The 15,490-nt window shown below is 36.2% G+C and overlaps 1 protein-coding gene across 2 annotated transcripts in view; it reads left to right on the plus strand.

Moving 5' to 3' along the window:
- The window catches only part of LOC111159173 (diaphanous related formin 2), a 1,005,724-nt gene extending 990,550 nt beyond the window's left edge, over nt 1-15,174 (plus strand). For both annotated transcript variants that reach the window (XM_022521608.1, XM_022521609.1), the window contains one exon: nt 12,801-15,174. In XM_022521608.1, coding sequence (XP_022377316.1) covers nt 12,801-12,865 — 65 coding nt within the window. In that variant the 3' untranslated portion in view covers nt 12,866-15,174. The remainder of the gene's footprint in view (nt 1-12,800) is intronic.
- Nucleotides 15,175-15,490: the final 316 nt, after the last annotated feature.

The following is a 15,490-nucleotide window of genomic DNA, read 5'->3' on the forward strand; positions in this document are numbered from 1 at the left end:
AGCTGTCCCGCCAAGATGCCCTATGTCCCACCCCACCCTCCCCGGGACCCCTAACCCACTTCAACTCCAGCCATCCCACTAGGGTGGCCCTGGTGCATATTGCCCCAAAACCCACATTCAGTGCCTGCTACAGCTGCAGGCAGCCAGTCAAAGCAACCAGGCACACATAGAAATGATCCTACACAAGGCCTTCCCTTTAAAACTAAGATAAATAGCTATTCTATGTAATTCATAGAAACAAGCACAGAAAGTCAAACAAAACGAGGAGACAGAAAAATATGCTCCATATGAAAGAATGAGACAAAACGTCAAAAAAATAACTATGTGAAATGGAGATAAGCAGTTTACCTAATAAAGAGTTCAAAGTACTGGTCCTAAAGATGCTCACTAGACTTGAGAGAAGAGTGGATGAACTCAGTGAGAACTTCAACAGAGAGACAGAAAATATTAAAAAGAGCCAATCAGAGTTGAAGAAAATAATAACTGAAATGAAAAATAAACTATAGGGAATGAACAACTGATTAGAGTATGCAGAAGAAGAGATCAGTGATCTGGAAGACAAGGTCATAGAAAGCACCCAAGATAAACAGTAATAATAATAATAATAAAATTATTATTATTTTTAAAAATGAGGACAGGTGGGTCCTGGGATCAAGCCCCTCATCAAGCTCCCTGCACAGCAGGGAGGGTGTTTCTCCCTCTGCCTGCTGCTCCCCTTGCTTGTGAGAGCTTTCTCTCTCTCTCTCTGTGACAAATGAATAAGATTTAAAAAAAAAAAAAATGAAGACAGGTTAAGGGAACTCTGGAACAATATCAGATGTACAAACAATCACATTATATGGGTCCCAGAGGGAGCTAAGACGGAAAAGGGCAGAAAGCTTATTTGAAGAAATAATGCTGAAAACTTCCCTACCTGGGGAAGGAAACAGACATCCAGGTCCAAAATCACAGAGAACCACCAAACAAGATAAACCCAAAAATATCCACACCAAGACATGTATTAATTTAAATATCAAAGATTAAAGCTAAAGAGAGAATCCTAAAAGCAGCAAGAAAAAGCAACTAAGTTACATATAAGGGAAATCCCATATATCCGATTTTTCAGTGGAAACTCTGCAGGCCAGAGGAGAATTTTATGATATATTCAAAGTGCTGAAAGGTAAAAACCTGCAGCCAGGAATGCTCTACCTGACAAGGTTATGATTCAGAATTGAAGGAGAGATGGTTTCTCAGACAAACAACAGACTTTATCACCACTAAACTGGCCTTACAGGAAATGTTAAAGGGACTTCTTTAAAAGGAAAAGGCCATAATTGGAAGAAAATTATGAAAGGAAAAAGTATCATAAGTAAAAGCAATCATAGAGTAAATGTAGTATGTAAATCACTTATAAAGCTAGTGTAAAGTCTCAAAGACAAACATAGTAAAATAAACTTTATTTAAAAAATAGCTAAGGGACTCACAAATAAAAAGATATAAAATATGACATATACATAAAACATGGAGGGGGATTAAAAATGTAGTGCTTTTAGAATGTGGGGTGTTTTTTTTAGATTTTATTTATTTATTTGACAGAGGAGAGACAGCAAGAGAGGGAACACAAGCAGGGGGAGTGGGAGAGGGAAAGGCAAGCTTCCTGCTGAGTAGGGAATCCGATGTGGGGCTCAATCCCAGGACCCTGGGATCATGACCTGAGCCAAAGGCGGTTGCTTAACAACTGAGCCACCCAGGCGCCCCAGAACATGTTTGAACTTAAGCAGCCACCAACTTAATATAGACTGCTATATACTTAAGGTGTTATGAATGGACTCATGATAACCGAAAATCTACAGTAGGTACAAAAAAGAGAGAGAGAATGGAATCCAAGCATAAAACTACAGAAAGTTATCAATCACAATGGAAGAGAGCAAGAGAAGAAAGGAACAGGGAAGAAATTCAAAACCAATCAGATGGCAATTAACAAAAGGGAAGTAATACATACCTATCTATAATTACTTTAAATATAAGTGTTCTAAATGCTCCAATCAAAAGACATAGGGTAAAGGAATAGATTAAAAAAAAAACACTTATTCATATGCTACCTACAATAGACTCACTTTAGACCTAAAGACACATACAGACTGGAAGTGAAGGGATAGAGAAAGATCTTTCATGCAAAAGAAAATGAAAAAATAGGGTATTAATACTTATATCAGACAAAACAGAATTTAAAACAGACTGTAAGAAGAGACAAAGATGGACATTACATAATGGTAAAGAGGTCAATCCAACAAGAGGACATGACAGTTGTAAATATCAATACACCCAACATAGGAGCACCCAAGTACATGAAGCAACAATTAACAGACATAAAGGGAGAAATTGAAAGTAATACAATAATAGTAGGGGACTTACTAAACACCCCATTTGCATCAATGGATAGATCATCAGACAGAAAATCAATAAGGGAACAGTAGCTTTGAACAACGCATTAGACCAGATGTACTTGTCAGATATATACAGAACATTCCATCCCAAAAGAGCAGAATAAACTTCCTGTCAAATGTACATAGAACATTCTCTGAGATAGATCACTGGTTAGGCCACAAAACAAGTCCCAATAAATTTAAGAATATTCAAATCATATCAAGGGTCTTTTCTGACCACAACATATGAAACTAGAAATCAATGACAAGAAAAAAACTGGAAAATACTCAAACTCATGGAGGTTAAACAACACGCTACTAAACAACCAGTGGGTCGACCAAGACATCAAAGAGGAAATAAAAAAAATACATGGAAACAAATGAAAATGAAAATACAGCAGTCCAAAATATTTGGGACACACCCAAAGCAATTCTAAGAGGGATGTTTACAGCAATATAAACCTACCTCAAAAATAAGAAAAATCAAATAAATAATCTAACCTTATATACCTAAAGGAAATAGAAAAAGAAGAACAAACAAAACCCAAACTTAGTAGAAGGAAGAAAACAATAAAATTAGAGTGGAAATAAATGAAATATAGAGTAAAAAAAATTTTTTTAATTTGAAAGATCAGTGAAACCAAGAGTTGTTCTTTGAAAAGATAAAAAAGATTGATAAACCTTTAGCCAGACACATCAAGAAAAAGATAAAGGACTCAAATAAAATCAGAAATGAATGAGAAGTGACAACCAACACCATAGAAATACAAAGGATTATAAGGGACTACAAAAAATTATATGCCAACAAATTATATGCCTAGAAGAAATGGATAAATTCCTAGAAACATACAGTCTTCCAAAAGTGAATGAGGAAGAAATAGAAAATCTGAACAGACTGGTAATGAAAATAAATCATTAATTTTAAAAAAGTGCAACAAAAAAAGTCCAGGACCAGGTATCTTCACAGGTGAATTCTATCAAACATTTATTTTTTAAAAAAGATTTTATTTCTTTATTTGAGAGAGACAGAGACAGAACACAAGCAGAGGGAGCTGTAAGCTCCCTGCCAAGCAAGGATGTGGGATGCATGACTCGATCCCAGGACCCGGGGATCATGATCTGAGCCAAAGGCAGATGCTTAACTGAGCCACCCAGGCATCCCTCTATCAAACTATTCCAAAAAAATAGAAGAGGAAGGAAAGCTTCCAGATATATTCTTCAAGGCCAGCATCACCTTTATACCAAAACCTGACAAAGACACTGCAAAAAAACTTACCAATATTCCTGATGAATGTAGATTCAAAAGTCCTCAATGAAATATTAGCAAATCAAATTCAGCAATATACTTAAACAATTATTCTCCACAATCAAGTAGAATTTATCTAGTGATACGAGGATAGTTCAATATCCACAAATCAATGTAATACATCACATTAACATGACAAGGATAAAGACCATATGATTATTTCAAGAGATGCAGAAAAAGCATTTAACAAAATTCAACAATGGTTCATGATAAAAATTCTCAACAAAGTAGGTTTAGAGGGAACATATGTCAACATAATAAAGGCCATGTCTGAAAAAAGCACCTAATGATCATCATACCCAATGGTGAAAAACTGAAAGCTTTTTCTCTAATATCAGAAACAAGACAAGGGTGTCCACTCTGGTCACTTATATTCACCATACTCCTGGAAATCCTAGCTTCAGCAAACATACAAGAGAAATAAATAAAATACTTCCAAATTGGTAAGGAATTAGTAAAACTATCATTATTTGCAGATGACATACTACTATATATGTAGACAATTCTAAAGATTCTGCCAGAAAACTATTAGATAAGTAATAACTTTGATGAAGCTGCAGGATACAAAATTAATATACAGAAACCTATTGCATGTCTTCTTTTTTAAAGATGTATTTATTTATTTATTTTAGAGAGAGAGCATGACCAGGGGGTTGGGGCAGAGGGAGGGAATCTTCAAGCATACTCCCCACTGAGCAGCGAGACTTGAGTTGGGGCTTGATCTCACAACCCATGTGATCATGACCTGAGCCAAAACTGAGAGTTAGACACTCAACCAACTGAGCCACCCAGGCACTCTGAAATCTATTGCAATTCTATACACTAATAACAAAGTAGCAGAAAGAGAAATTAAGAAAACGGTCCCATTTACAACTGCACCAGAAAGAACACTGAGTAATAAATTTAACCAAGGTGAAAGACCTGTACTTCAAAAACTATAAAGCATTGATGAAAGAAATTGAAGACTCCAAATAGTCACAATAATCATGAGAAAGAAAAATGAAGCTGGAGATGTCACATTTCCAGATTTCAAACTGTACTATAAAGCGCTAGTAATCAAAACAATACGGCACCGGCACAAAAATAGACACATAGATCGATAGAACAGAATAGAGAGCTCAGAAATATACCAATGCTTATATGGTCAGTTAACCTGTGACAAAAGAGGCAAGAATGTGCAATAGGAAAAAGACAGTCTCTTAAAAAATGGTGTTCAGAAAACTGGTAAACAACATGCGAAAGAATGAAACTGGACCACTTTCTTGCACCATACAAAAATATAAAGTAAAACTTTATTGAAGACCTAGATGTCAGACCTGAAACCATAAAACTCCTAAAAGAAAAGACAGGCAGTTCTTTTTTATTTTATTTTTATTTTTTATTTTTAAAAGAACCTCCATACTGTCTTCCATAAAGGCTATACCAGATTACACTTCCACCACCAGTGCATAAGGGTTCCCTCTTCTCGTGTCCTCACCAACACTTATTATTCCTTGTCCTTTTTTTATACTAACCATTGTGACTGGTGTTAGGTCATATCACATTGTGGTCTTGATATGCATGTACCATACAATTCAGTAATTTCACTACTGAGTATTTACATAAGGAAAAAGAAAACACTAATTTGGAGAGATACAAGCCCCTATGTTTATTGCAGCGTTATTTACAATAGCCAAGATGCGGAAGTAACCTAAGTATGAATCAACTGATGAACGGAGAAAACAGATACACACACGCACACGCACATGCACACTGGAATATTAGCCATAAAAAGAATGAGAGCCCACCATTTGTAACAACATAGGTGGACCTAGAGAGTATTACACTAAGTGATATAAGTCAGACAGAGGAAGACATATACCATGTGATTTCATTTGTATGTGGCATTTAAAAAACAAAATGAATGAGCAACAAAAAGCAGAAATAGAAACAGACAAACAGACTCGTAAATACAGAGGACAAACTGGTGTTGCCAGAGAAGAGGGATGTAGGGAGATGAGCAAAAAAGGGGAAGAGTATTAAGAGGTACAAACCTCCAGTTATAAAATAAATCAGGGATGAAAAATACGGCATAGGAAATATAGTCAATAGTATTGTAATAACACTGTATGGCGATAGATGGTAACTACACTTACCATGGTGAGCAATGCATAGTATATAGAATTGTCTAATCACTGTATTGTACACCTCAAACATTTAACATCATATGTCAACTATAATTCAATAATGAAAATGAAAAATCAAGTATAATGGGAAAAAAAAGAAATGTTCCTAAAAATCCACAACACAAACTAAATAGCTAACAACAAACTAATAGTCCTAACAAATATTGAAATTGGTTACTATCTTTAATATGTAGATTCCAAGATAAAAACAAAAGCAAAACCTAAGACCCCAGTAGAGTAATGACCAAGGGACCTGACTAGCATTTAAAGGAGGATACATAAATAATAACATAATGGAAAATTCCACATCACAAGGATTTGAAGAAATGCAAAAAGAACAAATCAGATACCATTAATCACTTTTAAAACCACATTTTAAAAAGATTAATACCCAATGATGTGCTAACACAAATTAATATACTTACTGGCAATTGGATTTAAATTAATACAACTATTTTAGAATTCAATTTGGACTTAATTTTGCCTACTTAACAAAGCCACTTCCATACTTGGTATATATAAAGGTATAAGGATTTTCATGGTGAGGCTTTTATAATAGAAAAAGATGGGAACAACATAAATATCCAGCAGTAGAGAAATGGTTAACCAAATTGTGGTATATTTATATAAAATAAAAAGATTATGTGGCCATTAAAAATCATGTTTTTAGTATCATGTTTCAGGAGTTTAATGACATGGAAAATTTCTACAATAAAATGTTAAATGAAAATATAGAATACCAAATTGCACATATAGTTTAAGTTCAAAATATGTATGTATCTTGTGGTGCCTGTGTGGCTCAGTGGGTTAAGTATCTGACTCTTGGTTTCTTCTCAGGTCATGATCTCAGTGTCATGAAATCAAGCTCAGGGTCATGAGATTAAGCCCCTCTTTGGGCTCTCCACTGGGTATGGAACCTGCTTAAAATTCTTTCTCTTCTGGGACGCCTGGGTGGCTCAGTTGTTAAGCAGCTGCCTTCGGCTCAGGTCATGATCCCAGCGTCCTGGGATCGAGTCCCGCATCAGGCTCCTTGCTCATCAGGGAGCCTGCTTCTCCCTCTGCCTCTGCCTGCCATTCTGTCTGCCTGTGCTTGCTCTCTCTCCCTCTCTCTCTCTGACAAATAATTAAATAAAATCTTTAAAAAAAAAATTCTTTCTCTTCTGTGTGTGTGTGTGTGTGTGTGTGTGTGTATGCTCTCTCTTTCTCTCAAAAAATATGTATTTTAAAGACACTATCACTATTCTGCTAAGAGTGGAGAGAATAAATCTGGTCAACTAATAGGTCAGTTGGCTGTCTTCCACCAAGAGATTAGGCCCAGGCCTAATTCAGCTGCTACCTTCCTGTCAATTCTAGTAAATGAGAAACTATCAATTTAGGATCCCTCAAATCGCAGAGGAAAACATAAACCAAACACCTTTGGAATCATGGGACATAAGGGGAAAAATGTAAGTTTATATGAGACAATTTCACTATTACAGTCTAAGATAAATTATCTTTCTTTCATCATTGTTTGGAAAGCAAACGTCTACTCAGGAGACATTTCCTGAAGCATCTTTAGTTTTCTTAGCCTAAACTGCATAAACCCAGTTCTCTGCTCTATTTGTTGGAAATAATGCATACCCATTGATGGTCAGTCTACCACACCATTACTTTTGAAGAGCTCTGGAGAAAATGAAGTTCACAGTAAATCGCAGAGGTTTTCTTTTACTTTGTTTTCTCACATTAAAACTGGATATTTTGTAATATAATATACGGCATATAACAAACATATTTATTATATGTTACCCTGCTGGGAGGGTAAAGTGCATTATCTTAGGTTAACATTGATACATCTACATGCCTGTAAATACCAGGTAAGAAACTCTTGTTTCATAGACAACAGACAGACTACTAATCTGAGGGGAAATGAATAAAGGACATGGCCTTTTTATCACAGTTTTTCAATCTCAACTTGTCCTACTCTTGAAATATACAGGATATATCCTTGTACCTTTGGCATACACTCATGTTGTTATAGGATTAATTGTACATTCTCAGGTTACATATCATAGGCTTGAGTACTCATCTGCCCCACATTGTGTTTGGTTAAGCTTTATTTATAATATGCTTATTCCTCAGTTATTTTACTTGACAAAGTTTTTGGTAAGAAGGAAATTAGTGATGTAAATTTAGCTATTGGTCTGAAACTTTGGAACATTCAGGTATTTCTTGGATGATGTGCTTTGTACATAGTTGCTAAGTAAATGATTGCACGAATGAATTTTAGATCAATACAATAATGGGTTTAATCCATTTACTACTGTAGGATTCAGTAGGGAAAATTTTGAGATGACTGTCAAATCAATTTATATTCAGAAGAAGAATAAAGATTATTGCTGACAGTGGAGAAACTGACATTGGTTTGAACTGGTTAACCTGATACTCAGAATGTGCGGAAGCATGTTAAACCTGGGCCATGTATTCATATTCTCTTTTTGTGGCAGATTGGAATATTGTTTTAGTTTTGGTCACCCCTCCTCCACAGAATGCACATTTTTATATAACTGTGGCCCTCTCCAGCTTCACATTATGACCAAGACACTCTCAGAGACAAGCCTTTGATGATCAAAAAGAATACCCAACTCTGGTGGATTTGGAAGGTACATCTTGGGACTGACATCTCAGGCTTTACTGCCGCATTAATTGTTTTTTACAAACAATAGAATTTTTTTTTAAAGATTTTATTTGACAGAAAGAAGGAGAGCACAAGCAGGGGGAGCAGCAGGCAGAGGGAAAGGGAGAAGCAGGCTCCCCACCAAGTAAGGAGCCCGATGTGGGGCTCGATCCCAGGACACTGGGGTCATGACCTGAGCCAAAGGCAGCTGCTTAACCAACTGAGCCACCCAGGTGCCCCACAAACAATAGAGTTTCTTTCTTTTTTTTTTTTAAAGGTTTTATTTTTTTTATTTTTTTTTAAAGATTTTATTTGTCAGAGAGAGAGGGAGAGAGAGCGAGCGCAGGCAGACAGAATGGCAGGCAGAGGCAGAGGGAGAAGCAGGCACCCTGCCGAGCAAGGAGCCCAATGCGGGACTTGATCCCAGGACGCTGGGATCATAACCTGAGCCGAAGGCAGCTGCTTAACCAACTGAGCCACCCAGGCGTCCCAACAATAGAATTTCTTAATGAATTCTTAGATCATGAGGATATATTAGACACTGTAGGCTTTCTTACTATCATAAGTTACCTCATACATCACGAAAATGAAAGCACAGAAAGACCCCATCCTCTAATAAAATGTTTTCCTATATCTCATTGTACAACATCTCCTATAAGTATACAAACATAGATAGCTGTCTCCCCCTTCTTCCTTTCTTTGGTCTCCAAAAAGACAATAGGCAAATTGGAAAGGGAAGCCACTATTTGTTAGCAGAGCCCTCCACATCATCTCAGGTGAGTACATATGTTTTAAACTATTGACTTTTTGGAGGCAAGGCCCCTATTTTTGCCATCTAAACTATTCTAGTATCAGTAGTGTTGGGAGAATAATACTAGTTATAAAAGTGAATTTTGGGGGCACCTGGGTGGATCAGTCGGTTAAGCATCTGCCTTTGGCTCAGGTCATGATCCCAAGGTCCTGGAATTGAGTCCCACATCAGGCTCCCGGCTAAGTGGGGAGCCTGCTTCTCAATCTCTCCCTCTGCCCAGCATATACCCCTCCACCCCAGCTTGTGCTCCCTCTTGTGCACTCTCTCTTACATGTGTGCTCTTTATCTCTCTCTCTCAAGTAAACAAAATCTTTTTTAAAAAAGTGAATTGGGGCCAGTCTTGGTCTCCCATAACTCTCAAATCAGCACATGGGCATTCACTTCCTCCATCTACATCTCCAAATAGGAAATACAGTCACTCTCAAATCACCCAAATTACTTTATCGTCTCTGACAGCAATAATATATAACATTTACTTTCTCATAAATTTGCCATCAACTATGTGCCCTTACCTTATGAGGGGCATGCCAGATTTTCACCCATTAGTATTTAATACTATAATTACATAATTTTTATTTCAAAAAATTGACTGATTTTCAGTCTTTGCCTCAAACAAGACATGAATTTGAGCATGAAAAGTTTTCATCTTTAGATTGCAAGTGATTAAGAATGTGAAAAAAGATGAATGTATATTTATATTTATAAACATGTTATCTTTTAAATTATACTTTTTGCCTGATTCATACAAATCTAGAGTAGAGTATATTTTTCATCTAAAATAGTTTTTTTTATATAAGATTTTATTTATTTATTTGACAGTCAGAGATCACAAGTAAGGGGAAAGGCAGGCAGAGAGAGAGGAGGAAGCAGGCTCCCTGCTGAGCAGAGAGCCCGATGTGGGGCTCGATCCCAGGACTCTGGGATCATGACCTGAGCCAAAGGCAGAGGCCTCAACCCACTGAGCCACCCAGGCGCCCCTTATCTAAAATAGTTTTAATATAAATGCAGAAAGTTGTAATTTGATCACAAAATCCAGATTAGTAATTGTTGCCATTGTTTCTAATGGCACTTTTTTTTCCATAAATAAAGTTGTACATTGACATTTCAAAAATACGTGGTAACCTTTTCAGAATTGCTTCCTCTTATAATTATCTCATTAACATAGGGATCAGTTTAGTACCAAAAATGTATAAAGAGAGAGACAGATTGAGAGAAGGGAGAGAGGGAGGAAATACAGAATAATTCTCTCCTGTGCATGCCAAGAGCTAGATTTGGGCCCTGAACCAGTGCTTATCCTGCATTCCAAAAGCTTCACTGTCCTTTCCGGAGTTCATTTTCACCTGAAGTTTTATTTTCTCATACCAAATGCTACCAATAAGTGAGTCCTGACACCACATCATTTAATGCTCTGAGTCTGGGTTTTTTAATATGGTATTTGTCTTAAAACTAGTGGGCTGGGAGTGATGGTACGGGAAGCCAGTGGCATTCCTGAGTACAATTCCTATTGACCTTAGTGTGCAGGACCACCAAGCCACGAGCTTTTTTGAGATGGACAGTCCTCTGAGAATGGACTGTCATTCTTATATCTGATGGCTTTTAACACTGAATGTTTAAATACTAGCAAAACACTGGTAATGATTATATTATAATCTTATTTTAAGTGTTTTCTAAGAAGTCCCAAACCAATCTGTATGCAAACTTGTGACATCTAAGAAATAAGCTCTTTATTTAGAAATGTTATCTTCACATTTTTTGCTGAAATTGTAATCTGTATCACAAATAATGACTTTTTTTAAATGTTATCTTTTTTTTTAAATTTTATTTATTCGACAGACAGAGATCACAAGTAGGCAGAGAGGCAGGCAGAGAGAGAGAGAGAGGAGGAAGCAGGCTCCCCACTAAGCAGAGGGCCTGATGTGGGGCTCCATCCCAGGACTCTGGGATCATGACCCGAGCCAAAGGCAGAGGCTTTAACCCACTGAGCCACCCAGGCGCCCCTAAAATGGTATCTTTAAATGAATATCTAAATAATCCTTCACTCAGATATATCTCTGAATAGAGAAAACGCCTTTCTTTCTCATCTCCCAGTGATATTATTGCATTTATAAGGCACTTTAAGCTTATGGCTGGTTGGCTTAATGCAGTCATATGTGGTATTAACAAGGCCAAGATCATAGAAGCTAGTTAGCTTTTTTTCTGTGTAGTAACAACAGACTACCAGGAATCAGTCCAGAGACACTAGCACAGAGCAGAAAGGGACCACAGCAAATGTCACCACTTCTTATGGTCCATCCTCCCAATGGGACAGGCAAGATGTGTTCTTTGGGCATCATCATTTCAGGGAGGATGTGATTAGTCCCTTGGGAGGCCCTATCATCTACCTCTGAACAAAGCGGTCTTGATATTTAGGCATTAACTTCGCATTATAATCCCCTATCATCCTAACGGTTTGCTGTGACCTACATCACTAAAGCAGAAATAATAGGGTAGAATGAAATAGACTTACCTCCCAGGGATGTTGAGTGAATTAGCAAATTAATAAGTGTAAAGTGTTAGCATTTATGTAAGTGCTGGTGGTTGTCATTATTTCCAGGGACCTAGTCTTATTTCAAATAGAGAATCTAAGTATATTATGCTTTTGTCAGAAAGGGATTTTCACCCACATCAGTTGTGTTTAAGCTGAACATAAAACAAAGGTGATAATAACATAGTAGTGATCATCACAATGCAGAGCTGTAAACCTTTTTTCTGTTAATGCTAAAACTATTTTGAGCAACTATCAATGCTTTTAAACTTTGCTTTCTAAGCTTTGTCCCAACAGTTATCTCTACAGTGATTATTCTTCCTGGGATGGGTGAGGGGAATAGGACCTATTCATTACTCATTCCCATAATGACTTGTATAGTGTATTGGATATGTTTACATCATACAATCAGGCAAAGATTCAGTAGCTGGTTTGATTGGCACATATTGCCATCACCGTTAAACAATAAAAATTTTTTTCTGCTCTGCCTTCCTGGTGTCCTCTAGAGGTAGCCCGTATACAGATTGAAAACTCATGGGGATAAAAAAAAAAAAAAAAGAAAACTCATGGGGAATTGAAAATTGAAGTGCTTTCCAACAAAAGGCACTGTACAGAGATCCTTTCAATTTGACATCTTTACCAAGGAATTTTGTTGTCACCTGCAATTTCCGAGGGGACTGTGCTTGAGAGAATTCTTCCATTTCTTTCATCACTCTGATTTCACTTACCAAGGAAAGTTATTTAATGTTGATTGCAGGACTCTTGAACTCAGCCTGGGAACTATAGCATGAACTCCTCGGATCTGGGCTCCTTGTTACTTATTTACATATTCATTTGAAGTGATTTTCAGGACTATTTGAAAACCTCTCTTGACCCAACATTGTATAATAGCCAAGATCTAAAGCTCACGTGTTTTTGGTTCTTTTTGTCTTACAGATAACAGACGAGTACCTTTGGAAAGGTCACGCTCTCGCCACAATGGAGCTGTCTCATCTAAGTGAATCCTGATGCCAAAGAATATGAAAATATTTAAGTAAACAAAATCATACATTTTGAGAAAAACAAAATATCCACTCAAGGGATAGAGAATAAATTAATGCATTTCTTCAAGGATCAAGCTAAGCTGGGTGAAATAGCATGTATTTGTATTTGTAAAGCTATTGCAAGATGCCTCTCACAATTATACTAATCCAAACACAGTTACAAGGATTATAAAACATGTGTTCCATTTTAGTGTAAAGATGTGTATTATTTGTTCTTGTGTGTGACCTGATGATAATGATGAAATGTATATGAAATTCAAAAACATTCAGTCTGTCAAAAAATTACAATGTTAATCAAATTTGCAGGTCACCCCCCCCAAAAAAAGGAATAGAAAGAATTATTCAATATCTGCTTCTGATTCCTGTGACATAGAAAAAGAAAAGGCCAATGAAAATGTGTGTATTAATGATTTGGAGAGGTACTCTGTAAGACAAGCCATTTTGGAAGCTAAAAAAAAGTACTGCTTCAACCCTATGAATTTATTTAGAATCTTACTCAAGTGAAAGCTGATGGATTCATCTGCTTTGGCTGAAATTAAACTTAACATTAATCTAGAGTTTCAGTATGATGTTGCAGGCACTTATCTTTGCTAAAAATAAACCAGAGTTTAACAGAAGCAGTTAGAGAAAGTGACTTAAACTTTATTTAAAGAGGTATTTTCTAATTACGCACATATATCTACTTTATACAAATACCATATGACTATTTTTTGAGAAAAACCTCACATTTTAATGTTTATTCTGGGATGAACCTGAATATTCTGTTACCTTTATTAAGATTTTTTAAAGGTAAATATTGATTCCTGTTCTCTGTGGTTATTTCTTCTATTGCTTCTTTCTCCCATGACCCCCATGAAAGCAGGGAATAGAGTTTCTAAAAGACCTGAGAGGAAAAAGATTTCTCTCTGCAGGCAGCAGAAAACTGTCTGAAAGGTCAACTGTTTTATCTCCCTTTCTATACCCCTTTCCAATTCTGCTGTGGTGGTCTGAAGAAGAAAAAAATTATATGTATGTATGTGTATATAAGTATATGTTTATATCTCCTACTACAGTAATTCCACATCCCAGTAACTAAGTGAACTTCTCAATCATCATCATACTTACTTACCTTATATTAACAAATTAAAATGATGCTGCCAAAACAACCCTATATTTTTCTTAAATAGATGAAGGCATAGAAGTTAAACTTAACTTTCTTGTCTATTACTTTAAAATATGCATTGAAATATTGTGGTATAACTTCTCTGGAGTGTAATCTTAAAACTAACCCATGCAGATGATTGTCATTACTGTAAAAAATTTCTTATATGTATATTTCTTACATAGAAGATCCTATTTCTACTTCTCCAGAGTACATTATAGATATTCAGAAAGAACAAACGACTGGCTTGGCAAGTCATCATCTGAAATAATGTAAACAAGTGACCAGTGATTCAGTCTCCTTTAAATAGATGTATACTGTGCTACCTTTTCCTCCAGTGCATTCTTACTTGGGCATGATATTTGAAAAATCTCTGAAGCTGCTAAAATAGAGATCAAAAAGAATAACAGTATCTGAGATTTTACAGTTTTATCCTATCTTAAGATACACATAGGCATACACAAACAAGTTTGAGGGACATAACAATTTCATACACTTTTTCTTAACAACAAAGATACACAAATTTATGTAAGTAATTAATGTGTGTATTTTTGACTTAACATAATCTTTTCTGAAATCTTTATGGTATGGCCTGAGTCCTTTAGTAGCCTTTCAGGCTGTAGGAAAGTGATATTTTGAAATATCAATCCTGACTAAAATTTAGGGGCATTTGCCATGCCATATTATCAAGATGGTCAGAAAAAAAAAAGATGGTCAGGAAAGAAATATTGATGTGTATCACCTCTTCAAGATGTGAATTTGCCTTATTTTTTGGTTTGTGAAAAGAATGAAATACTATTATTGCTAAATTATATATTTGTATCTGGACAAATCCCACAATGTTTTCACAACAGTAGGGAACCTTTCAGGGTCTTTCATGAAATTCCAATAATTGAGTTAAAGGATTTGCTTCCCAGAGTTATAATAGTCCTGCTTTAGCCATTTGCAATTTTGTTTGAGATTGAAAATTATCACCAAAGAAGTACATAGTAATATTTTTAGTATAGAACCAAATTATACTGAAGTCTTTTGTTAGGTTTTTTACTGCCACAGTGAGAAGCACCAATTTATGCAGATTTTCTTCAGGATGATTTTTAAAAATACAAAGTCCTTAAAATGTTTATTAATTGCATTCATCTCCTTTGGCTGCTATAACAAAGTACCACAAACGTGGTGGCTTAACACATCAGAAATGTATTCTGTCATCGTCCCTGTGGCGAAAATGCATCCAAAATGAAGGGTGTGCTCCCTCCAAAGTCTCTAGAGGAAAATCCTTCCTTGCCTCTTCCCACATGTAGTGACTGTTGACCTTCATTGGGTGATGGCTACATCTGTCTCTGCTCCATCTTGACATCACTCTCTCCTCTGTGTATCTAATCTTACTATGCCTCTCTCATAAGATCTTTTTTCCTATTAAGGTTCACAGGTTCTGAGAGTTAGGA

The sequence above is a fragment of the Enhydra lutris genome, unplaced genomic scaffold (genome assembly GCF_002288905.1).
Source record: "Enhydra lutris kenyoni isolate GAN:26980312 unplaced genomic scaffold, ASM228890v2 scaffoldscaffold67, whole genome shotgun sequence".
Lineage (NCBI taxonomy): Eukaryota > Metazoa > Chordata > Mammalia > Carnivora > Mustelidae > Enhydra > Enhydra lutris.